General features: G+C 41.4%; 2 protein-coding genes across 4 annotated transcripts in view; one reads left to right on the top strand and one right to left on the bottom strand.

Moving 5' to 3' along the window:
* LOC108681022 (PHD finger protein 3) overlaps nt 1-18,888 on the top strand; it is a 37,576-nt gene extending 18,688 nt beyond the window's left edge. The window contains exons 7-22 of one of the 3 annotated variants that reach the window (XM_018169960.2): nt 1,934-3,651; nt 4,056-4,206; nt 4,409-4,479; nt 5,465-5,608; nt 6,903-7,008; nt 7,544-7,787; nt 9,232-9,373; nt 10,085-10,324; nt 10,663-10,848; nt 11,425-11,548; nt 12,196-12,874; nt 13,142-13,592; nt 13,993-14,112; nt 14,869-14,957; nt 15,177-15,258; nt 15,397-18,888. In XM_018169960.2, coding sequence (XP_018025449.1) covers nt 1,934-3,651; nt 4,056-4,206; nt 4,409-4,479; nt 5,465-5,608; nt 6,903-7,008; nt 7,544-7,787; nt 9,232-9,373; nt 10,085-10,324; nt 10,663-10,848; nt 11,425-11,548; nt 12,196-12,874; nt 13,142-13,592; nt 13,993-14,112; nt 14,869-14,957; nt 15,177-15,258; nt 15,397-17,088 — 6,239 coding nt within the window. In that variant the 3' untranslated portion in view covers nt 17,089-18,888. Of the gene's footprint in view, nt 1-1,933; nt 3,652-4,055; nt 4,207-4,408; nt 4,480-5,464; nt 5,609-6,902; nt 7,009-7,543; nt 7,788-9,228; nt 9,374-10,084; nt 10,325-10,662; nt 10,849-11,424; nt 11,549-12,195; nt 12,875-13,141; nt 13,593-13,992; nt 14,113-14,868; nt 14,958-15,176; nt 15,259-15,396 lie in introns of all 3 variants that reach the window. The other 2 variants (XM_018169959.2, XM_018169963.2) reach the window with 2 other exon arrangements.
* A 132-nt stretch (nt 18,889-19,020) lies between these two features.
* LOC108681023 lies at nt 19,021-23,735 on the bottom strand. The gene is made up of 6 exons (XM_018169964.2): nt 23,368-23,735; nt 21,742-21,880; nt 20,865-21,026; nt 20,460-20,549; nt 20,043-20,144; nt 19,021-19,355 (listed from the first exon to the last, which is right to left on the bottom strand). Exons 1-6 carry the CDS (start codon nt 23,595-23,597, stop codon nt 19,179-19,181), a joined length of 900 nt encoding a protein of 299 aa, XP_018025453.1. The 5' UTR covers nt 23,598-23,735; the 3' UTR covers nt 19,021-19,178.
* Between the last annotated feature and the right edge of the window lie 135 nt (nt 23,736-23,870).

Raw genomic sequence — 23,870 nt, 5'->3', positions numbered from 1 at the left:
AGTTACGCTGTGATTGTGGTAATCGTTAATTAACTTCTTGCCCTGCACTCCAACCCTTTTAAATCTACATTTGCATAAAATATTTGAATATTTGTCTGAAATTGTCCCCTCCATTGAATAAATTGAACGCAATTTTGCTCGAAACGGTGTGGCTACAACGGTGGTTATTAATGCCGTTGTTTTGTTTGCGGTAAAGTCCCGTAAGATTAAGTACGTACACGTATTTGTATCAATTTACTGAAAATCGTTCCCTTGTTTCCAGTTTTCGCATATTTTTATTAGGTACGAACGACTGCATTTGAAAAACGAACAATTATTGAATAAATAGAACTAAAAGCCGGAATTTCCAATTATGATTTTGCACCTCGAGTGATAATTTTTAGACTGCTCTGAATGTTGAATAGACTTAATTGCTTCGTAACTCCTTTGCGCCAGTTGTCAAGCTGTGCTACTCGCACATTCAACTCATGACGGCAGTGTTCGTGATTCTTCAGTGTATTTTGCAGACATGATAACCTCATTATCAGGCTCGAAGCCATTTTTAATCCGCTGAATACACCAGCTTCACAAGAGATTGTTATGTTCTCGTGGTAGCCGCTATGTCTTTGGGGAGTTATACGCGCCTCATTTTGTACCCTTCGTGCTTGGAATGTATAACACCGACAGGTGGTGAGATCAAGTAGTTACGTTGCTCAACGATCATATCAATATAATTCTTCCTAACGTCCCTTTGACTGATTGTTTCAATTTATTTATAACTTTAAATGTACGCACACTTCAGTAACAGTAACCAGGCCGAAATTCCCTAGCGAATGACGAAGAGTTATTAGAAAATACTTAATACTCGCGACTAATATAATCGTTCTTTTTGAAATCTGGTTTATGACTATATTCGTTTTTTGTTGTAATGAAGCTTACCTTGTTAATATGTATCACTGACTATGTTGGCTTAGGCTGTGTTCAGAATAAACCGTTGGATGGTACGTGTATTACTTGGTTCTTCCTCACTACAACGCTTCCTCTCTAGGCTCACGTGCTGCAAGCACCGCATTACGGTTAGTGATCATGAAAGATTTGGAGCATTTCAACCTGCTGAAATACATGTATAGTTGAATGATTAGGCAGTCCTGAGCTGCGGAGTGATAAGAGGTAGCAGGTGTTGACGTAAATACTTGAAGACCGTAACGTAAAATCGTGAATATTGTACAAGTCAAATTCATTGATACGATGTCGATGTTGAACATGTTCAGTTCTCTCGTTGTTCGGACCCATTAATTAGTACCTGACACTGCCATACAGCACGGTTTTGAAAACTTATTTTTTCTGGATAAATTAAAAGCATAAAATTTAGCCAACTTTATAACGTTATGGATACTTAAAAGTTGAGAGGCAAGTGAGCCGCTAGAGAGGAAGCTGGTAGCAGAGGGAGACCGCTATTACGAAGCGTGCGTAATACTAGAAAATTGTACCGAGTTTGCGCGCCAATTTCGTGTACGAAAATAAAGTTATATTCACTGCGAACGGTTCTGTTGATATTGGAACAATGTTTTGTGCATGTTAACGTATCTGATGTACTGTGAAGCAGTTTTAAACAGACTATGACGAAGGCACGAGTGGTAGTGGTTCATTGCTTCTGTGTCACAAATGCCGTTGCTTTTTCTTCTTTATACCTGATGTCTAGTATTGTGTTTCTTATTTATTCTGCAACCGGTTAAATTATTTTCTAAGGTATAATTTTGATGACTTCCTGATCTAATGTCCGAAGATGCATGACCATTATTGACGCCTTTATCTCATAATTCGTACTTATAATAATTGAACTTGAATCATTACCGTCTTTTAGGAAAATTTCCAGCACACGATGAACGTGAAGCTCAGTTCTCAGCTTGTGCTGTGTTAGAGACTTGTTTATTTATATTTTGTATTTTTTCAGATGATTTGGACGATCTTGAAAAGCAGCTAAGCGATCTACACGGCGGTGCTGACGCGGCTACGGCTCCTGCAGCCTCACCGTCCATCACAGAGCAGCTTTCTCAGCCTAAGAAGATCGTATTTCTCAAGAAGGGCGTCATCGGCACCAACAAGAATGCGCCTGTCAAGAAGAAAACTTCTAAGGCGGAACCTGCGGTCCAGAGGAAGTCACTCTCACCAGAGAATAAAGAAGATGCTGCAAAGATCCAGGAAGCTGCTGACGATCAGCAAGATGAGGATGAGGATGGTGAATATGAGGAAAAAGATGATGACGATGACGATGGTGATTATGATCCAGTTAAAGAATCCGAGAAAATGAATGCAGTCGATGACGCGACTCGAGAAGGCGATCGAGCGCGTGCTAAGAAACGTGCCAAGAACCAAAGCCCTGACAAGTCAGCGAAACAAAGTTCCAAGAAAAGCGGGAGCCCCTCTAAAAAATTAGCCGTGAAGAAGGCTAAAACACCAAAGCATGCGGAAGCAACTCATCAAGTTGTTCGGCGCGTTAGAGATAAACAAGGCAACTTCCATTTTGTGAAGAAAAAAATGTTCAAAAGTTTAAATAAAGAAAGATCTGAGAAAAATTGTCAGCTTGACAAGAAATCTGTGTCTGAGAAGCTCAAGTCGAATCCAGTAGAGACTGATTATCTGAAAATCCTGCAATTGGCCCAGAAGAACGTCGACGACGCGGCGACTCATGCACCCAAGAAGATTTCTAAATCGTTGCCTGACCCTAAATCGGTCCTGAAGAAGATGAAGGAAACAATGGCGGATAACAAACCTAAAAATTCCATATCGAGTAAGGAGCATGTAAAACATAAGTTTGAAGATCACAATAAATCCCTTCCATCCGCCAAGAAAAAACGTGAAGACTCGTCCACTGCAGAAGCCGATTCTTCCAAATCGCCCAAAATAATTCAAAAGTCACCTGAGCCGCCGCTACAGAAGAAGCATAAGTTATTCTCTAGTGCCCTCGATGTGCCCTACGAGTCGCTAAAAACGAATAAAGTTGTGAAGAAGTTTGCTACTGGGAGTGGCATCATAGGAGGGTCAAAGGTTAAGACATCAGCAACACCAGTCAAACGTAAGGATGATTCTCAGGTTTATAAGGACGCTAACAAACAACTTCTCAATAAACTCACTACCAAACTTGGCAAGGTCTCAAAAAACGTTCCTGTAACCGTCGATTTCGTTCAAAATAAAAGTGCAACTCCATTAAAATCGCTCAAGAGTTCCCCTAAAAAACTCAAAGTAAGTCCGGCGTCGGCAAAATACAAGGAGGAGTTCGATGAAGAGGACGAGGAGCTCGACGACCTGGAGGAATACAGGCCCGTTGACCCTGTTTCCGCTGACCAGGTGCGCCGCAGCAATCGTGCGCCTAAGAAGAAATCTTTCGGTGACGAGATGATAATGTTGGGTGAGGACAACCACGAAGACGAGGCTGATTCGTCTGACGATGGTGATCATGATGATAAAGATCTTGATAAAGATAATGATGAGTTAATTGATGAGGATGATGAAGACCAGCACACGCTGAAGAGGAGAAGAGGGCTAATAAAGAAGGAAGAGGAAAAGCTCAGGACTGTTGATGTCGAAGTTGTTGATGAATTACCCAAAGCTCAAAAAGATGAAGACTTCAGCGTTGAAGAGCTTTTACAGAAAGAAGAGGAGGAGGAAGAGGTGAGCCATGGGTTTGATTTGCTTTACTTATTGTTTGAAACCTCGAAAATAGGATGAAAAAAAAAGTATTTTTTTATGCGAACTTTTCAACATTACGCATTTTCTGTATTAAGTAACGAAATAAATTGAACGTCGATTGCATTTGTATTGATAACAACAGTTAACATGAATACGGGAATTCTTTTGAGTGTCATGGGTAACGTAAATGGCTCGTTAATTCGTATTTGTGTTCTAATTGTTGTTTGTTATTTTTTTCCGTTGCTATTGCCGCTACTACTGAGCGTTGCATTCATCCATTGCTGGCATTATAGCAGTTGGCTATAATTTTGTAATATCCAATTAACTGACATTTTTTTCTTCATTTATTGAAGCTCCACTATTCAGCCAATTTTTGGATATTGCAGTTGTCTTCAGAAGAAGAGTTTGTGGAGGAGGACGACCCAGAGCGGCTGTGGTGCATATGCCAGCGTCCACACAACAACCGCTTCATGATCTGCTGCGACACCTGCGAGGACTGGTTCCATGGCTCCTGTGTGGGCATCACCAAGGCCATGGGTGAGATGCCCCTTAATTACAGTATTCAATTGTTTTCCCCTTTTTTTCCGGAGTCGATTTATTTTTACTCACGGCTCATCTGTTTAACGATTTTTCTTCATTTTTGCAAGTGACTCAGAACTTTCAAAAGTTGTTTTGTATTCATAAACCTTACATTGCTCAAATGCATAAAATGTTTTAATTTAGTTCTGTATCTCAACAGGCAAGAAAATGGAGGAAGACGGCAAAGAATGGATATGCCCCAACTGCAAGAGAGCCACCAAAACTCTACAGGTACATGTCATTTTTTGATGTCCTGATCTTATTTTTTGATTTTACGGTAACTTTTGGACGGCTTCGCTAGAGCACCGCTCTCTTAACTTATCATCCTCCTATGACGGTAATCGAACCTGGGTCTGCAAGGTCCGAGCTGGGACTAGTCCTAGCTAAAGTAGACTAGTACTAGCATCGTAAGTACTAGTCTACTTGTGTGCACGCTTGGGGTACAGCGCCACCTCCAGACCATCACCTGGGCTGAGGGTATAGCTGAATATCGTGTGCATTTCACGTCTTGTGAATCCATTCATGCTGAATAACTTTTTGTGTGATGCGTTACGCTTAGAACACCTGAGAATAAAGAATTGCTTGAAGCTTCGTTGATGGCATCGTGTTCCCCGTTCTCTCGACTGTTCACGCAGTGTTGTGAGATCATTTTCAACTCCTGGGATATTTTGTTTTGGTAACGCGTGAAGATTTTTGCTAGCTACTTCTTCCATTTCCTTGTTTTCTTTTGATCGCTGCATCCTTCCTAACTCAGCGTAATTGTTCACTTTCTAGTTTCGTGATTGATCATTTGACTTCAAGCAGTTCCGTTGGTCTGATCGTTTTGCTATTGTTTGAAATTGTTATATTTGTTTGCTCTGGTGTCCACTTGGCAAGTTGACAGTGAAAAATCCAATAAATTTATACTCTAGTTACCTTTTAATTGTTTTATGCGTTCTGGATACTAACTATTGCCTTAGCCTTCCCTTTTTTGGGTGGACCAACGAACAAGGTTTCTCGGTTTCTACGCGTGCCTCGTTTGGATATTTCAGTAACAGTAGTAATTTTCCTTGATACCAAACTATGTCTCCAGTAAGTCGGAGAATTTGTTTTGCTAACACGCTTAGAGTTTTGTGTGGCAGCATCACTGGTTATTGCTCATAAGTGTTCATTGAGGACTAGAAATGTCAGGTTGTGAGTGCCATAGTCGGGTGAAATGACAGCAGCCGTGTTGCAGGGTTCGGCTTCTGCTGTAGGAGATAGTCAGGCGTGCGGCCAGTGCCGGACGGCGGTGCGGCGGCCTGGCTCCGTTTTCTGCTCTGACGCCTGCGTGCTCACGAACGCCGCATCCGCCCTCCGAGCCACGCACGAACCACTGCAGGTCCGGTCACTTGGTGCTGTAGGGCTGTAGTAGAGTTAGTGTCATCCAGTGACTTAGTGTCACATAGTCAGAAGGAGCTGCGGACATCGATTTTTGATTGTGTTGTTCTGGTCCACTTGGTGGTGTAGGGCAGTTGAGTTGGTTGTTCTGGAGGTGCAGGTACCGAGTTTTGACTGTTGTTTTAATGCTGGGATAATGAGAAAATTTCATTAATGTTGGTACGACAGTTTGATGTGGCAGTATTTACGGTTTACTGTAGTCCCACCTGTCCATGAATTGGTTCAGCGAGCTCGTAAAAGGTGTGTGTTGTGCGTCATCTGATGGACGGTATGTCTGCTCATGTTCATTTCAGATATTCCTTTTGACAACGTGAGCTGGAAATTACTTCGGTAATAGGTTGCTTACCAGGGGCCGTACGTTCAAAATAGTAACAGAGTTTTTTTTAACTCTGTCAGCAAGTCACTGATGGCCTTTCAAGCTAAACCCATCAATCATAGACAAAAAATCAGCCGCTACGTGTGCGGAAGCGAGTGTGGATAGTAAGACCTAAGAACAGAAATTTGTTTGAGAAACTGTATCCGCGATTCTGGTCATTGACTTTTCAATCTGTGCTGTCGATTGAAGTTTATTCTGACGAACCGGCTTTAAAGTAAGATGATAGATACCTTTTGACACTTTATACGAGTTATGGTTTACATTTTACAACTCTGAAAGCCCCCTAGCCTGCTGAGATTCCTTACGTTGAGGCGGACGTAAGTTGGACATCTGCTGACATTGTCCCAACGCCTCCACCGCGTCACTCTTTCCTTGCCGAACACGAAAACTTGTCTAGAGATCTATTGCATCTCTTAGTCACAGGCTTATATTGACGCTTCGAATAAGTTTGCCTAATGGCAATTATGTTGCGCGTTGCTGAGTACCAATTTTCACTATTCATTCATGTAACAGCGGCTACAAATTTTTTTACTACATGTGTGCTAAACTATCAAAAGTTAGCTATAAGTCGTCAAAAGCACCTCGGACCGCGTAATTTGAATTTGTTTTGTAGGCTGTCCAGATTGCTAAAACAGGTTAAAACTAGCGCGTTCGGGATGGAAAAGCACCTTCGTTGTCGTTTGATATCTCGCAATCTTGTTTTTATGAAAACAAATGTGTAAGGAATATTTTAAATAGGTATTAATTGCTCGCGGATTCTCTACAAATTTGCTGTTCGAGTAATCGAATGACACTCGATAGGTACTAATGATAATAATAATAATGATCTTAATAATTGATTATTATTGATGCTCATCAGATGAATGTGGGTGAGGTGGCCGGACGCAAGCCCTCCGTGGACCAGCAAGTGAAGAGCGACCCTCGCGTGCTGGTGGTTAATAACAACACGGGACACGTGCTCTCAGGTGAGCTCCTCAACTCGCTGTCTTGATCAAATGTTCGTCTATCCTCAACTTACTGTCTTGAGCAAATGCTTGTCTATCCTCAACTCGCTGTCTTGATCAAATGTTTGTCTATCCTCAACTCGCTGTCTTGAGCCAATGCTTGTCTATCCTCATTCACGTGACTACCATACAGTCCGTCTCTAATCTGAGAGCAAGAGTTCTTACTCTTGCTGTCGTTCATCATATGCGATGGCACGGGAAATATTCCATGATGATAGCTTCAAAATACTCGCGTTACTTTTTCTTGCCGTTTGCTGACCTCTGCCCATCCATCTGCAGCCCAAAATCCGCCCGCTCCATAATGCCGGTTTAAGTCGTGCAACGTGGCAAATTAAAAATTGGTTGCTCATGCAAAATGTCTCGATTTAAACTTGTGAAATGGCATAAAACGACTCTTAGTCTTCTATGCATATATTTGGTCGCTTGTTCATGATGATATTCCAACAAACTCACTTCTTCAATTGGAGCTCAATTAATATGCACGATCTGTTTGCAGGTAAAGACGCGCCGACGCTGAGTGAACTCACGGAGTTCATGAGGCTGAACCCCGACTACTCGTTGGTGCAGCCTGGCGCTGTAAACCCTCGCCGGGCTTCAGAGTCAAGTGAACCCAGAGTGGCAGACCCGAGGGCCCCCAACAAACCTGGCCGCATTACCATCAACGTCAGCAAAGCCGCGGCGCAGGCTGGCTTCAAGGAGAACCTACAGTCGGGGTCGTCGTCAGCGCCCGTCACTCAGACGTGAGTGCTCAGCTCTGCTAATTACTTAGTTTTGATAGCTTAGCTTCATTCTAAATTTCCAAGATAATGATGCCCCATTATAAGGATTCCTTTTATTTTGATTATCATTACGATATTCTGAGCTCAGTTTAGTCTTAGTTTAGATCTCGAGCCGGAATGATTGCTTCACACTAGTGTAAGATTCTCATTATAATTAATATTCAGAGCTCCATCTAGTCTTCGTTAAGATCACCGTCCAAAATTATTTCGTCCGACCAATGGTTGGTTTGCATTCTAAGAATTGAAATTCCAGGTAAAGAAATGATAACTCTTTGGGAATCGATGGTGAATGTTTTTATGTGGTGCATTGTTGAATGCCAGCACATACGGATATTAAATATCTCATTTTGTATTAAACTTGAAAGCAAAGAACTTTCAATTATGCTTCTGATGACACGTCATTGAAAAAATACTCTATATTCGCCGACTTGAATAAGCAAAGTAAAAGTAACTTAAATTTTTGTAATGGTGTTCGAGTTGAGTTTTGCTCTGTCGCAAAAAAGTAAAGTTAGGAAAACGAATATAAAGCTAAAGCGCTATAAACTTTCTAAGAGCATTAATTTTATTTATCTGTGTACCGCTTTATGAACTGATATTTAAGTTAGTTTATTCTATTGGCATGCGCTGCATTATATGAACTACTGTCACGTATTGGTGAAATTTTCTTGATATTGATAAATAATTATTGCAGTGTATTCAGCTTTCAAAATGCGTGACTAGCGAAAACTTGAATTAACAGGCCGCGTAATTGCTCTTCATTGGTGAGAACTAACGCAGCTGCTGACTTAAGCGAAGTTCCTATCTCGCATTTTTCTCATTCAAAAATGTCGCGAGAAGTAAATGCTTCGCTTGCTTGCAAATCTCCCGAAGAAGAAACGCAAGAGGACAATGGAGATGCAACGAGTTACCTTTTCATGAAAAAGTTCAAGGGAAAAACTGGACCACATCCCGCCCTAGAACAGCCAGGGTCGCATCTAAAGCATGAACACGCTCGTCATGTGTTCGAGATATCGAACCTCTACAAGTCGACGTATCTTCCTGAAGTTTCAACGCAGTACTCCCGTACATATGCACGCACTCCTGACCGTGTAAATTATAAAGAAATTCGAAGTTTTGATTCTTCATGCGTATCTTCGAATGAATTCACCGTGCTACGACCGCCCTCATGGCAGCCTAATTCTTTGAAATCGATCAATAGAAAGTTCCCGAGTCATTACGATGGAGAAAAACTGAATTCTAAAAATTCCGAGAAACTTTCATCGTCTCCTTTCACTTTGGGAAAACAAGGGTTTCGGTCTTCTCCATGGGAAGTGACTACTGAAGATTATTCGGCTAAGTTAGCTAATGTTAAGGCTAAATTAAACCTTGATAAGACCGACCGTGGTTGTGTGGTGTCTTCCAGCAGCGGACCTCGGAAGACTATCCTCCTGACGAGCGTCAAGGCGCCGCCTAATGTTGCTGCTGCTGCTGCTGAACAACTCCATCCAAAGCCCGTTAAAAAACATAAACCAGAGACTCCTCAGCCTCAACTCAAACAAAGCAAGAAGGTGAGTCCGGCACATGAGTTTTTTTATTATTACGTTTCAGAAGTTAGATTAATCGCCTGACGAATATAAAGAAATTAATCGAAGTTCCAACTAGGTAAATCTTCGACCTATTTGTAGCTCAGGCATCTCAGCCATAAATTTTACTGTGAGCAATGTTCAACTCGTACATAGTTATTTTAATTTTGTTTCAGCCCGGATTCCTTTTTATTTCCTATTCTTCTCCACAAGCTTAATAATCCCTGAAGAAGAGTTAATGTCAAGGAATTTAAATCTCATTTTAAAATCTAAATTTATCGACGTTTCATGTTAAAAATAAACCTTTTAGAGGAAAAGAACCGGGCTACAGTATCAAAGCAAACTTTCTATAACATTTAATTAATTGACTTAATGATTACGAAGAATCGAGTTGGCAATTAAATCGAGAAGAACCGTTCTCGTATCCATGATACTTTTTAAATGCATATCATCCGCTACAACATTCCAATTCTCTCTCTATTATATTACCGCTCGGCGGGTTGGTGCATGTTTGTATATTGGGTTTCAATTTCACTGTAAATTAAATAAAAAAGTTTGTATTCGTTTACAATCTATTGCTATTACTGTCTAGTCCACGAGGCTATAAAAGTCGAATCAGTGGAGTGTGCGTTGAGGCCACATCGAATTAAAGAAATGAGGTTAAGAAGTGGAACTAAAGTGCGTACTCGACGACAGAGATCGCGCTCTGAATCTGAGAGCAGTCGGGCGGAACACCCGCCCAGCGCGCCTGCGGCCCCGCCGACACCTGCGGCGCCGACTGTACACGACATCCGCCGCAATGTGCGCAAAGCTCTCACCGACTGCCTGCTGCGACGGTGTGAGCAGAACAGAGCCGAATTCCCTGACGTTGACAAAAACAAGATCGAGGAGCTCGTCAAGACCATCGAGAACGAACTCTTCGTCTACTTTAATAAAGTGAGTTAATTATTTGATTAATTTAATCAATTGAAAAGGGTATAATGATCGTTGCAAGCAAGTATTTGGTATCTATAAAGTTAATAAGTTAGTAAAATAGCACAGAATTCATCATTTAAGCAGGTTTGAACGGCCAACCCAACTTACAATTAATACTCTTCATATATCTACTTATAGACTAGATGTTCAAGGTCACAATTTCCGTGATAAATGTTTTCGACATTTTTGTTATACTTTTGTCCTTAAGACACTATAAAAACGATGTTTTAATGCAATTAGTTAGTCGTTCCAAAGAATAAATCATAAATTACAGGAATAACCGATTTTCTCTTGTTCAGAGCGTGAACATAAAGTACAAGTCACGCTACCGAAGTCTCGTCTTCAACATCCGCGATGAGAAGAACGGCGGCCTCTACCGCCAGATCTTGACGGGAGCCGTGACGCCTCTCAAGCTCGCCACCATGACCTCCGATGAGATGGCGTCCAAAGAACTCGCAGAGTGGAGGCAAACGCAGGGCAAAAAGGTGATGGATGTTTTATACTCTGAACGAGGTTACGCGTTGAAATTTTGTGAAGAATGCACTTCACGATGTTGCATTGTCTGTATTAGAATTCGGCCATTGCGTTATTATTTTTTATTGTTTTATTATTTTTTAAGAAAATGCTTACACGAATTACGCCTATCTTATGAGCATCGTTTCATACTATATTCTTTCTTATTTTTTCCTTTGGTATGTTTCATCGGTCAAATCTGAGTGCAGGAGAAAAATTTGCGTGCCATAATTCTTGAACGCTCGTTCGGTGTTTTATTTATTTGATCCGCTATATATTTTATAACACTGTTTATACTGTTCATCACTACAGTTTCCGATCGTATTACCTATAGATAACCCCCAAACTTAATCGCGGAATTATATTTTGTAAAATTGACTTAGACACGTGATGCGTTATGTATTTGTTCTTAACTTTCTGTTATTTTCCGTTAATCTTGACACAAAGGCCTATCGCCAAAAAAAAATTCAATGGTCTTCCTTATTCAATTCAATGGTCTACCTTATCAGTAGTTTGCATGATGTTGAAGTTTTGCTTTCATTCTTCAGGAGCTTGAAGCCATCCAGAAGCATGAGCTTGATAGGCTGGCTTTGGGCAACACGTACATCATGAAGAGCCATAAAGGAGAAATTGAGATCGACAAAGACGATTTTATTAAAGACAGAGAGAAAGGTAAGTCTATAAAATCATTCGTCTAACGAAAAAGTAGCAGAAAAACGCGCGATGACTTCTTAAATTCTTCACGTAATTTGTTATTACTTTGTAATTCACTTTGGTGTATACAGTGGGGGGAAATAAATATTCGTACACTTGAAAAATCGTATTTTAATGTATGTAAGTACACAAGCTTAACAGGAAAAGTGATTTAAATTATGTATAAAGACGCATAGTATTCAAAAATACTATCAAAAGAAATTAAATCTCAATGCAACAAAAAACAATTACTGTAGCGGTAGCGGTAGCGCCCGTTACAATCTGGTGGGTGTAGCGGTAGCGGTAGCGCCCGCTACATTTAGAGCATGTAGCGGTAGCGGTAGCGCCGCTACATTTCCAAGTAGCGCTGCCCAGCTCTGGTACTTACATACATTTAAATACGATTTTTCAAGTGTACGAATATTTATTTCCCCCCACTGTATGTGTTGATAAGCAACGCTAATACAGAGTTAACTGATGGCTTTTTTAGCAATAGGAAATTTTTATGCAAGCATTTCATTTGAAAATTTTTGTTATTGAATTCTTAGTTAGCGAATTTCCTTGTATTCTCTATTTACTGAGATAGTTGTATGCAAAGGTTTATAAGTGTGTGTTTCGTTCTGCAGCTGGCGAGGCTGTGAAGCTCCCAGAAGAAGAGCCTCTGGTGGAGGAGCTCACCGGCGTTGGCACGTCAGGCGTGGCCATCACTGCAGCCACTATTGATGACCTCAAAAACAAGAGTGATAAACACAGCAGCAGCAGGCATAAGTCGAGCAGGGATAAGCGACGGTACAGTGAGAGGGACCATCGCGACGATGACAGGAAGCATTCACGAGACGATGAAGGCAAAAGCAGCCGTAAAAAAAGTCGCGGAGACGACGACGATGACTCGCGAAGAAGGCGTCACCACAGCGATAGAGGTGACCGACGTGACAAGAAAGAACGAGACGAAAGACGTGACAAAGACCACAAGCGTGATAGTGATGATAGGCGTGACAAAGATCACAAGCGTGATAGTGTTGACAGGCGTGACAAAGATCACAAACGCCATAGTGATGATGGACGTGACAAAGACTACAGGCGTGATAGTGACGATAGGCGTCATCGAGATAAGCATGATCGACGTGATCGTGACAGAAAACGTCATGATAGTGACCGTCATCGTCACGACAGCAAAAGTGACAGACGTGAAAAGAAGAGTGCGAATGAAGTCACCACGAGCGACGACGTCGTGGAAAGGCGACACCTCGACTCCATTGACGATGCTGACGAAGAACAAGACGCTCAGCCTTCGTCCACCGTCGGGTGAGTATTTCCGGTTCTTAATGGTGAAAGAGTTAGTTGACTTGATAAATTTAGGCCTAATAAATGCTATCAAATGGTGCAGATTAAATTTTTGCTATAGGTTTTTTTTGTTACCAAAGTTGTGTGTGTGCGTTCCAGTTTGTTTGAAAATATTCGAGTCAAGTGCTGCATCACTTGTATTGATGGAGAATAACTACTTTTCTGTGGATAAAACTAAGTTGATATACTATTGTGAACTAAATTAATGTATTTTTCTTAACTTTACAGCCCGCTCCCCGGTGAAGCAAGTTATACTAAGCTTCCATTGCCTCCAAACCTCCCTACTCATCTGCCTCATGATCAGGATGACTTGATCCCCTCAACCACACCTCCCCCTATGGAGGATGACCCCTCATATATCCCACCATACTCTCCCGAGGCTATTCCTCCTGAGTCCCCTATTCCTGCTCGTAATGGCTCAGATAAATATATGCTCGACTCTCCACAAACTCCTCCATCCCCATCATCTACACCACCTCTCGACGATGGCGAATATTCTCCGTCTGCTCCACCGTACCCGGGCACTCCACACGCAGCTAAAGCTCGGAAAACGAAGCCCAAACGATCGTCCATTTCCAAATTCGAGGCTCCATCGCGGAGCGCGGCTGAAGGTATTGCCATTTGGCGAGGCGTCGTGCAGATGACGGACGTTGCCAAGTTCACGGCCACGGCCTTTGAGGTGAGACATCGTCCTCTGCCCTGCGCTGGGTAGCGTCCACACACTAGTTTATTTTCTTGCGGCACTCGAAACTTTCTCACTCCATCGTGTCCGCACATTGTTCAACACAATTTTCTCCAAGGTTACCAATTCCAATTTTCTCCACGGTTACCTTTTTTGTTCGCGGACTTGGCCGTTTTCTTAGACCATCTGGTAACCCTAAATTATGTATCAATACGTCCTGGAGAAATACACTTCATGGTACGCATATGTACCACTTTGGAGTCAACGTGTTAAAAATGCTCATTGCGGTTAACACTACTTTTTCTTTACACATAAATGTCATCCATAGCTATCGGCATATTTGATTCCTCTTGTTATGATTGTGTGATGGCTTTGATCATTCCTCTGTTATCTGCAGGTCTCAGGCGGGTCAGTGAATTTTACCCAAGATGTGCCGGATTCTATCGACATAGTCGGGCGCATATCCCCCGAAAACGTGTGGAGCTACATTGCCGACACCAAGAAAGCAGCCAGCAAGGTTAGCTTTAAGCCTCATTAGGTCAGCCTACATTTTTGTTTCCGTAATATCAATTACACAAATTGAAGTCATTAACATGTGTAAGACTAGGTTTATCTAGCCTTCCAAATTAAAGCTACAGAAGATGGACTGGGTTTTAATAGTCTTTCATAGCATGAAGTTCTTGATAATTTCAATTTTAAAAACTCCAGTTGATAGTGAACATGGTTGAACTATATAAGGTTGACCCACGAGAAGTTCCTTCATTCAGTTCAGCTTTCTTGTTACGTCACGTAGATCGTGAATCGTAAACAGACCCGGTATTCCCATGACGGATTGGCTGACTGGTTTGATCGCATTTCGGTGATTGGTTAATGCCCGTGACGTCACTGAGATGTGACGTCACAGACTTGCAACAAGCTACATCCGCAAAAATGAGTTTCTCATGGGTCAACCTTGTACTAGTTTAACCATGGATAGTGAAGCTTCATAGCGTTGACAATTCAGCATTAAATAGTATGACGGACGGGGGTTGGTTCTTTGTCAAGTCAGGGTTAACCTCATGCAGTCCCTTTCTCATTCAGCTGCTTGTGAAATCGTACCTAGCCTAATTGTTTAATTCATAGTTATATTTTTCAGCTGGAAGTACTAAGTCAGTCAGTGCCATTGTCTTGTTTGTGTTGAATTTTCTCTTGTAGGTAGGAAATTGTTGTCGCTGAGTCGTTTACCTGATTACATTACTTGCTTTTTATTGAATAGTGCCTAATTTGTTTTCAGGAAATCCTAGTAGTTCGATTTCAGCCTTCAAGTGAGGAGGAGAAAGTCTTCTACATCGCTCTCTACTCCTACCTGTCTTCCAAAAAGCGGTAGGTGCCCACTCCTGATCATTGAATGAACCTCTTTTATGATTGATATTTTTCCCCTTTCCATGTGCTGGGACGTACGTAGGGAATCTGTTGACAGTATGTCACTTAATTGAAATTTTGGGCTCATAGATACTAATCGACCATCCTATCACTTACAATATCTGTAGAATACTTTCTTCTGTGTGGTAACTAAATGTTATTTGTTAACTGAATTTCCAGCTATGGCGTTGTGGGCAACTGCGATAGATCCATAAAAGATTTCTACATCATCCCATTGGCTTCTCATCAACCAATTCCTCAGGTAACTTTCAGCTCTTGTTTTTGTGGTTCTTGAATCTCAATCATTATAAATGCTACTGTACAATAATGAAAATTTACCATCGAGAGTCAACCATTCTGTGTAAAGGGGAAAGTAACGGTGTGTTCGGTTTGTTCGCAGGTTCTACTTCCTTTAGATGGCCCTGGTTTTGAAGAACAACGTCCTCATATGCTTGTTGGTGTTGTGGTGCGCACGAAGCCTAAGCGCATCTACGACCAGTTCTCAGGTACCTGGAAGGATATACCTGATGTTACCAAACTGTCAGAGGAGGGTTCTGCAATGCTAAGCGAGTTGAAGGAGGCCAGTGAGCGGAGCTTCACCCCACCTCTGCCTGGGTCAGCCTATGATCCTGAAGAAGAAGAAGAGATGGCAGTAGTTGCTGCAGGCTCCAAGAAGCCCGAGTCAGCTTCCGAACTTGAAATTCTCCTAGAAAGTCCTATCATCGTTACACCGCCGGGTGCTCCCGATGACGATTCTGATTCAGAAATTGTTGACATTCCATCTAATAAGGCAGTTAAACGGTCTACAGATCAAGGGGAAAGTTCTGGCAGTAAAAAGGCCAAGACAGAACGCTCAAAAGAACAAGAATCTATGCTCGCAGAGCTCAATCGGCAAATCGAACAACACAAGAAGGAACTGAGCGCTATGCACGAGAGCATCAGTCAAAAAGACAAAGTTGTCATTGCTGCTTCTCGAAAAGAAACAGTCCTTGACGAGCATGACAAAAACGATTCTGATAAAAACAAGAAAAAGGATCCAGTCAAACTAGACACTTCTAAAATCAACATTCCAGACAACCTGCACATGATTTTAGAAGGTATCAAGCGTAAAGAAGAAGAAATTAAACAGAAACAAGACGAAATAGTGCGTCGAAAGAATGAAGCTCAGAGTGTTATTGGAGGCGACACTGACATGCGACGCATGCTTTTGCAACCGCCTAGTTTTGCATCAATTCCTGGATTGCCTATTGAAGGGCGAGTTGATGTGACCACCGCACCTCTTCCCTCAGCTTACCAGTCGCCTGTTGCCGTCACGTCATCTCTCCCTCATGTAGGGAGCGCCATTCAGGTACCACCTACGAATGCACTCGGGAGCTCTGTGCATCCACCCTCAGGAGCCTCCTCAGCTCATCTACCTCATAGTTTCAGCTCCCGTGGTCCACCTCCTTCTGTAGAACTTGGGCCGCCTCATCCTCAACTCTCACAACCCCCACCAACCATCGATAGCCGTGCTGACTCTACACCAGCTTTACGTCCTCCCTCTCACCATTATATGGATGCTCATGCCGTGCCTCCCTCCCCCTCTTCGGTTACTCACGGTTATCCTCCTCCTCAAAGTCCAGCAGGTCTTCCTCCTCGCCCTATTGTACCGCCGCGTGGGGGAAGCCACGAATACCCTCCTTCCCCTCACCCAGTTCCTATTGGTCCTCCTATTCCAGTTGCCGGCCGCCCTCCTCGTCCTTTCGGCCCTCCACCTCACATGCCGGGACATCCTCCTCCCTACCGAGAAGGCGACGAGCACTACAGAGCTCATTTCCAGCCTCCACCTGAAGATTATGAGTACGGCAGCCCCCGTAACCCTGGTTTCCGTCACATGCCACGAGACGACCACCGATTCAGAGGCTTACCGTACGACGATTATCGTGGCTATCCCGATGAGAGGGACCGGCGGTACCTCGATGAAAGGGGACCTCATGACCACGAGGAGTTCGATTATAGGCGAGGCCATCGAGAGTGGGAAGGACCAAAACATTGGCGTGGCCGTGGCAGAGCAGACTGGGATAGACGGGGACGTGGCAGAGGAAGATGGTAATCAAATTCTTCTATCTCTGTCTTGCCCGAAATTATGATTATCAATCATAACTCAGGAAGTATTAATTTCTTCCGCTGATCGCTATTGAAAATCTTTTTTGTTTTCTTTGATGATGAGGTGTTAGTTTTCATTAGGTTTTTGTGTCAACGAGATACTCTAAAACGGTGAGATCTTTACGTGGAATTTTATGTAATTTTACTTTTTGTACATATTAGGAACGGACAGCGCTAGGTCAAATCTCGTTTGTCAATTAAATAATCTACATCTCATTCATTTGTTGTGTATGAGAGGACAAATATGTTGAAGTAGAATGTGCCATTCTCTGAACTATTTTTTCTTTAGTCGGTGCAGCCTCTGTGTATCCATTGAATTTATTTTGTTAAGAACAAGCGCGTGTTTTTCATGCTCACGTTTGATTTGAACGTTTTCATGCTCACATTTTGATTTGACAGTTTTCTCTACTTCTGCTTCTTTCCAATTAATTTGAGTATTTCGTGTAGAGAGATGAGCTTAAATGCAACTTGTTACCTATCAAAAATGGAAACTAACGGTGATTGTTTAGTTGAGGGGCGATTTTACTGTGACTCACTAATTTACGAAATCGCAGTTATTTTTATTATTATGCTCAGTGGCATTAATATTGTTAAGATTGTTTTAGTTTTACAATGAATCCCTGTCTCTACCTAAATCTTTTCTCCTTTGACTTCCCAGAATCAGATCTTGATTCCCTACTAATTTGGCAATAACAATTTTCTTTCCACAAGTTATGCATAAACCCTGCAGTAAACTTTCTTTATCACTCGTAGTTTCGACGAATTTTGCCTCAAAAAGCATTTCAAAGAAATGATTGCAGTACAACCATGAAATATTTATCTGAACCATTGTAATAGGTAGAGATTGCGATGGTTCCTTCTATGAAATTAAATTCCTTCGGACAATAAATTGATAATGCTCACAATTCTATTCCGTGGACATCATTCTTGTCTGATATGAATGGCCCGATTCTCACTTGGTGGTAGTGAACGTCTGAATTTTGCTGACGTATTTTACTTGATATTTTGTCCCTTATTGTGAATGAGCATTATTAATTTTGTGCGCAACTTCTTCAAATTTCACTGCAAGGTCTTCCTCGCACTTTCCTCTGTCTCATGGATGCGACGTCTTGTGCGAACCCTCATTGTTGTATTTCTGTTCGTTCTTCTGGAATGCCTACGTTGCCTGTCTCGCCCGCGAGCTGGTTATTCGTTATCCCGTGTATTTTGGTGATGTGCAACTGTAGCTCTTTGAAAAAATTTCTGACGTTATGGCCGAGCACGAATTTTTTTACGTCATTCTTGCACGAATTATTTTTTGTGCAATGTACGCAGTATGTTACTGGAGTATTTATTTCAGAATGTAGAACAGAGACTAGCGAGTTTCTGGCTCTTTACGTATGTATTGCTGTATTTGATCTTGAAGGTCTCACGAGATCGTCCTAATGTTTGCTATATTCTCCAATGTTTGAGTATGAGTAAACGCGCACACTGTGCATCTCTGACATGACAATGACCATTATTCTTATTTAATTCTAATAAGAATGAATTGGCATCATTCTTCCCATGTTGTGATAATGGATTATGATATGGAATACAGTTTCATTAAAACTGTAGTACGTCTCTAAAGTCGCATGGTAGACAGGACTCTGACTAGCTTTTATCGACAAATGGCTATGATGATTTCAGTATGCTTTTAGTATTCTCACCGTATGTTTCTTATAAAATAATGTAAATTTCCATATGTCAAGTAAAGGCTTTTCTTAGCGCTGATCTCCTGATTAACCTGATCATTATTGGATGAGCAGAAACTTTAAAAAATATTTCTTCCGTCAATCCATTCTGCTCATGTCATAATTATATGCGGCTGTTATAAATGTTTAATCATGAAATTCTGCGAAATTTCTGATCGATTTACGGACAAGGAACAAGATAATAAATAACCATTATTCATATCCTAACGAGGTGTAGTGAAATACAATTCATTTCTGAACATAAAAGCCGATAATGAAACTAGAATTCCGCATCTTTTCAATGATTGCAGAGCGTCAAATGTGACTATGAATTTCGTGTGGCGGTTTTACGAGGCGGCCTGTGTTTGTCCGTGAGAACAGCGGCGATGTTGCGCAGAGCAGTGTTGACAAAAAGCGACTGTTCATCTGTCTCCGCCTCAGGCGCCATCTGTTGGTTCATCTCGACGACTGCAAACCCCGCCTCGTGCAAGCTCTTGAATAACTGAGAAGGAAATAATTTTTTTTATTCAGTTGTATTTAATGAGAAAAAAAGTTAATGTTGTAAACTCTTAAGATTTAACGAAGGTCTGCCCGAGAAAATGAATTCTATTCGATTTTGGTCACGAGTTTGGTTTATATCTGCGTGCCATGTTTTGGATATTGTGAACTTTATACGTTCACGTCAAGTATTTCTAACATTGCCTGTTTGAAATGGCTCGTGATCGCCGTTTTTTCGCTAAAGGGCTTATGCAAGGGACCAAAGAATGGAAACTGCTTTAGTATGATTAGTTTTAATTCTTTGTCCAAGAAAGTGATCAATTAGTTTTCAAATATACGGGGTCTCAATCGTCTACAACGTCGATAACCTATCATCTACTATCATTTGAGTTTCTAACCTTCTCTCGGTGTTAACTATATGTGGAACTCAGGGAAAAATATTCTGAGTGCATTCACTTACGAAGTTACGATTACGTGCGATCATTTTTACGTTATTTAGCGCGCGGTGTACCTACAAATATGCAATAGAATCTATATAATCCGTATCCTCTACAACGTATCGTAGTAAAGTTTACGGTGACCACGTACCATTCAAAAATATTTCGTTGCCTTTAAAAATAAGTTTTTTTTTAATAATGAGCGGTAAGTTGCTACTTGGAGGTACTTAAAATAAGGAGAAGCATAATTTTACCTTGCGTTTGACCTCCGTGACTTGAAGCGAGGCATTGCTGTACCTCAAGCGTAGCTGGCTCACGTTTTCCAGTCGTGCTGTTCGCAATAACCTCGTCTGTTCCTGTTGAACGAAGACGATACAAATGTACGATTTCGGAATGGATTACGCAGAACTTCTTACTCCCAATGACACACGGGGAACTGGGACCAGACTTCGTAGATCTATCAACGAATCACCTTCTTGAATGCTGTACTACACCGATGGTAATCATCATTGCTGATATTTGAGCTAATAAAAATTGCTGAAAATGTATATCAAACTATTTATAAGTAGAAAGAAAGTAAACTGCTACTATTGCACGCAAATTTTACCTTCAACACGTCGAAGCAAACGTAAATACGAGAATAAGTTAGAAGTTTTCCTTGATCAACTCACTTTTATCGACGAAACCACGGGACTTTCAAGCCAAAAAACGGGAGCATTTGCAGAGCTTGCGATTTCGGGAACTTTGTTGGTAGAGTTTAACTGTGAAGGAAAAATAATATATTCGTCATCTGAAAATTCACGACGGCAACAAAACATTGATACCTGAATATTAGTTTATAAAACTGCTAATTTTGTATCATATTGGCGCGAGAAGAACAAAATATTACCTCTCCCTTATCAACGAACGAATTCATTCGTGGTCATACTAAATATCGTTGGTAATGAAAACTATTCATATTATTATCGGGTCTTCATATTTTCGTTGTTAATGAAAACTATAAATGCAAATACAATTTTTCTTATTAATAATCTTTCTGTGTGATTTGACGTTAGATATCTTTATTAACAAATTACCCCAACTTCATTCGCTTCTGGGGAAGGTTGAGTGATGTTGAAGCTACAGTTGAGGTGAGCAGCGAGACGCTTCAGCAGACCAAGCTGCACCTCATCTGACTTCACGGATGCCACTGAGCAGCCGCGTTCACGAGGCGGCAACAACCACGGATCCATACATGCCTGCAGACGGTCAAATAATTATTAATGATGTGAGTTATACAATATTAATAACTGCTAGAACACGGTTATTCCGCGCAATTAGTTCCTCTTCAACTTTCCGTCGCGGTGAAGCTTCTTGGAATGTTGCCAACAATCCTTTGATCTATGCAACCACGTAAAATAAATAACGCTGCCGCAATAAGTTGGCACATTTCGTAACAATTTTGTCCGTAGTCTGAATACAAAGACTCTCTATTCCCAACCAAAATCGTTTTTCTAATCAAATTAATAAAGATTCAAATCGAATTCAAATACTTTATTTCATAACGGATCATCATTTCATTTCAATTAGAAAGTCAATTCGACGTTCGGTGAATCAGGCATGCGGAGCACCCGGTGACTCCAACTAGTTGAGTCTTGAGTCGACTAATCGAGTCGACTAATCGAGTCGACGCAACTAGTCGCCTTGTGTACAAGTCTCTACGGGGACGCCGTTTCTTATGATTTTACAATGCCCGGATTTAAATGCAGTGCGGCATGGATACCTTGCAGCTACTCGACTTCTGAATAAATTACAAGAACGTCTGCTTATCCAGAGCAGGTTGATAATAAAATAATATTATTTGTGACATGAAAAAGGCATCATAATAGACACGACGCAGTATGATATGACAGAAAAGTCTATTGTTATACCGTCAGTTTGCACTGTCTAGCTGTGAACTTAGGAAATGCTCACCCTCAGCGCCGGTGATGCGCATGAATGGCGTATTGAGACGAGCTTCTTGCAGAAGTACGTTCTCGGCGAGCCAGTAGTGAACTGCAACAAGAAGTCTTCGATCTCCTGTGTCGTAGGTTGCTTATTTTGATACAGAGACCTGCTCGAATATTATATTAAGATAAGCAAACGAGAGAACATCTACCTAGTCGTAAAAATTGCTATAAAAACAATATCTAAACTCATCCCTCATCATCTCAGCGATCAAAAAGCGGCCAGACAAAACATCTCTAGTCGGTCATCAGGTTGACAAGGAAAGCTCAGCTATCGCCAGTGTTTTTACTGAACATTTCGCTATAATTTTTGGAACATTAAAAAAATTTTGTAATGCTATAGCCGCGCCTCATGCGCCTCTAATTTTTGTACCGCGATTTTCCTTTTAATTTTTTTGCGATCATGCAAACAATTATTTATTATATTTTTGTGCTAAATTTGTATCCATTTTTTCCATTAATGTTTTTGCATTTCGATCCTAACTAGCATTTTCATTTAGAGAAAAAGTTTGTTCACCCTGATCATTCGGGTCGCCTGCCGAAGACCACCACTGCCCTGGATGTAAAGGACCATCATGATTCCTGCCTCCGGAACGTAGCCTTCAGCAGTTTAAGCCGTCCGTATCTAGGCCGTGGGTCGAACCGGCCCTCGGTCGAACGGCCACTTGTCGAAGGACGATAAATTTTGGAACAGAACTATGTTATCTGAAACCTAACCTCAGATGCGGTGAACGTAAAGTTACGTAATTCAACGATGCCTGGAAGTCATATTCGATCCGCGGCCTGGTGGTGCACGCCGCACGGCAGTTGGTGGCCAAGGCCGGAAGAGGACAAAGCCGAGGGGTGCACGGCTGATTGGTGTAGGTCCGGAGAGATCCAAAGCGTTCGATTCAAGGCTTATTGGTGCGCAAAATTGGTGGTGCACGGCTGCGCTCTCGATCATTCGACACGGTCACTTTCATTCTGTTAGTCATGAAGCACTTTGCGCTTCACTGTTAGTGAATTTTCGTGAAAAGTGGTTATATTGTGACATGTAAATTTGTGAGTGATATTTGTGAATAGTTATATTGTGAGATTTAAATTTGTGCTGCAATATTTGTGAATTGTAATTATTTTCTTAGGAATATTTCAAGTTAAGTATTAAAGCCATATCTTAAGTTTATTTGTTATTCTTTGTTTACAGAACCTAACTCGGTTTTCACGATTAGTTAGCTTCAGTACGAGCCATCCCCTGGGTTTGTTCCGAGTTCACTCTAGTTTCACTTTAGGTTTATATTGTGTTTATTTTGAGCTTATTTGTGTTCTCATCAAGCCTTTGTATCAATAAATAGCTAAAAATCTCAAGTTCACTTCCCTGCACGGATAAACTCATAAAGTTTCGTTTGTTGGGTCGGCGCTGAAGTAAGAGCGGCAGGCATGGCAGTCGCGCTTACAACGCTTATAATTCTCAAAAGAATAAGAAAAAATTTGCGTCAAAGGTACTCAACCACCACTCACTGCTAGTGTCAGGTTCTCGATTTTTTGGGTTCTTCTCAGGACCCGAAATAGTTTAACCCTCGGACATTAATTTAGTTGTAGAGCAAACTGCACTCACCAGCTGGATGAAGAAATGTACTCGATTATCGAATGTCCTCCATTAAGCTCGAAACCTTCTTCCACGCTGTACTTTTCGTAGGCAGACTCAGCCAGAAAGAATATAAAGACAATACATAACAAACATTGTAGCATTTTTTGAGCATATCTTCCAATAGGGTATTTTTGGACAGTAATCGCCCATCTCGTTTGGAAGCAAAATTGAAGATTTTCACTTTGCAAGCTCAACATGATAAGAGATATTTAGGCAGGTAATTTATCACACACCTTGACACAGATTTTGATTGATTCAGTTATGTAGTATAATACTAAACTTGAGTTGTTGAAATTCCCATGAAAGAGAAGTCGTTGTGTAGCTCTCTATGACCTGCCACGTCAAACCTGACTAGTGCAGCATTCACCTCCGCGTAGGAAGCGGAAATTTTGGCCGAATTTACTCCGACAAAAATGCGACGATACTTCCTCTTGCACGTGATATAACGATTTTCACAATTCTCATTTGTA

Source organism: Hyalella azteca, unplaced genomic scaffold (genome assembly GCF_000764305.2).
Source record: "Hyalella azteca isolate HAZT.00-mixed unplaced genomic scaffold, Hazt_2.0.2 contig15455, whole genome shotgun sequence".
Taxonomy (NCBI): Eukaryota; Metazoa; Arthropoda; class Malacostraca; order Amphipoda; family Hyalellidae; genus Hyalella; species Hyalella azteca.
Note: the sequence above shows the minus strand (reverse complement) of the source record. Positions and strands in the feature narration are given on the sequence as shown.

Coding starts and splice junctions, on each gene's coding strand:
- LOC108681023 (XM_018169964.2), bottom strand. CDS start 23,597: ATGTTGAGCTTGCAAAGTGAAAATCTTCAATTTTGCTTCCAAACGAGA. Junction 20,550..20,864: donor CAGAAGCGAATGAAGTTGGG/GTAATTTGTTAA, acceptor TTTCCTTCACAG/TTAAACTCTACCAACAAAGT. Junction 20,145..20,459: donor CCGTGGTTTCGTCGATAAAA/GTGAGTTGATCA, acceptor TTCGTTCAACAG/GAACAGACGAGGTTATTGCG.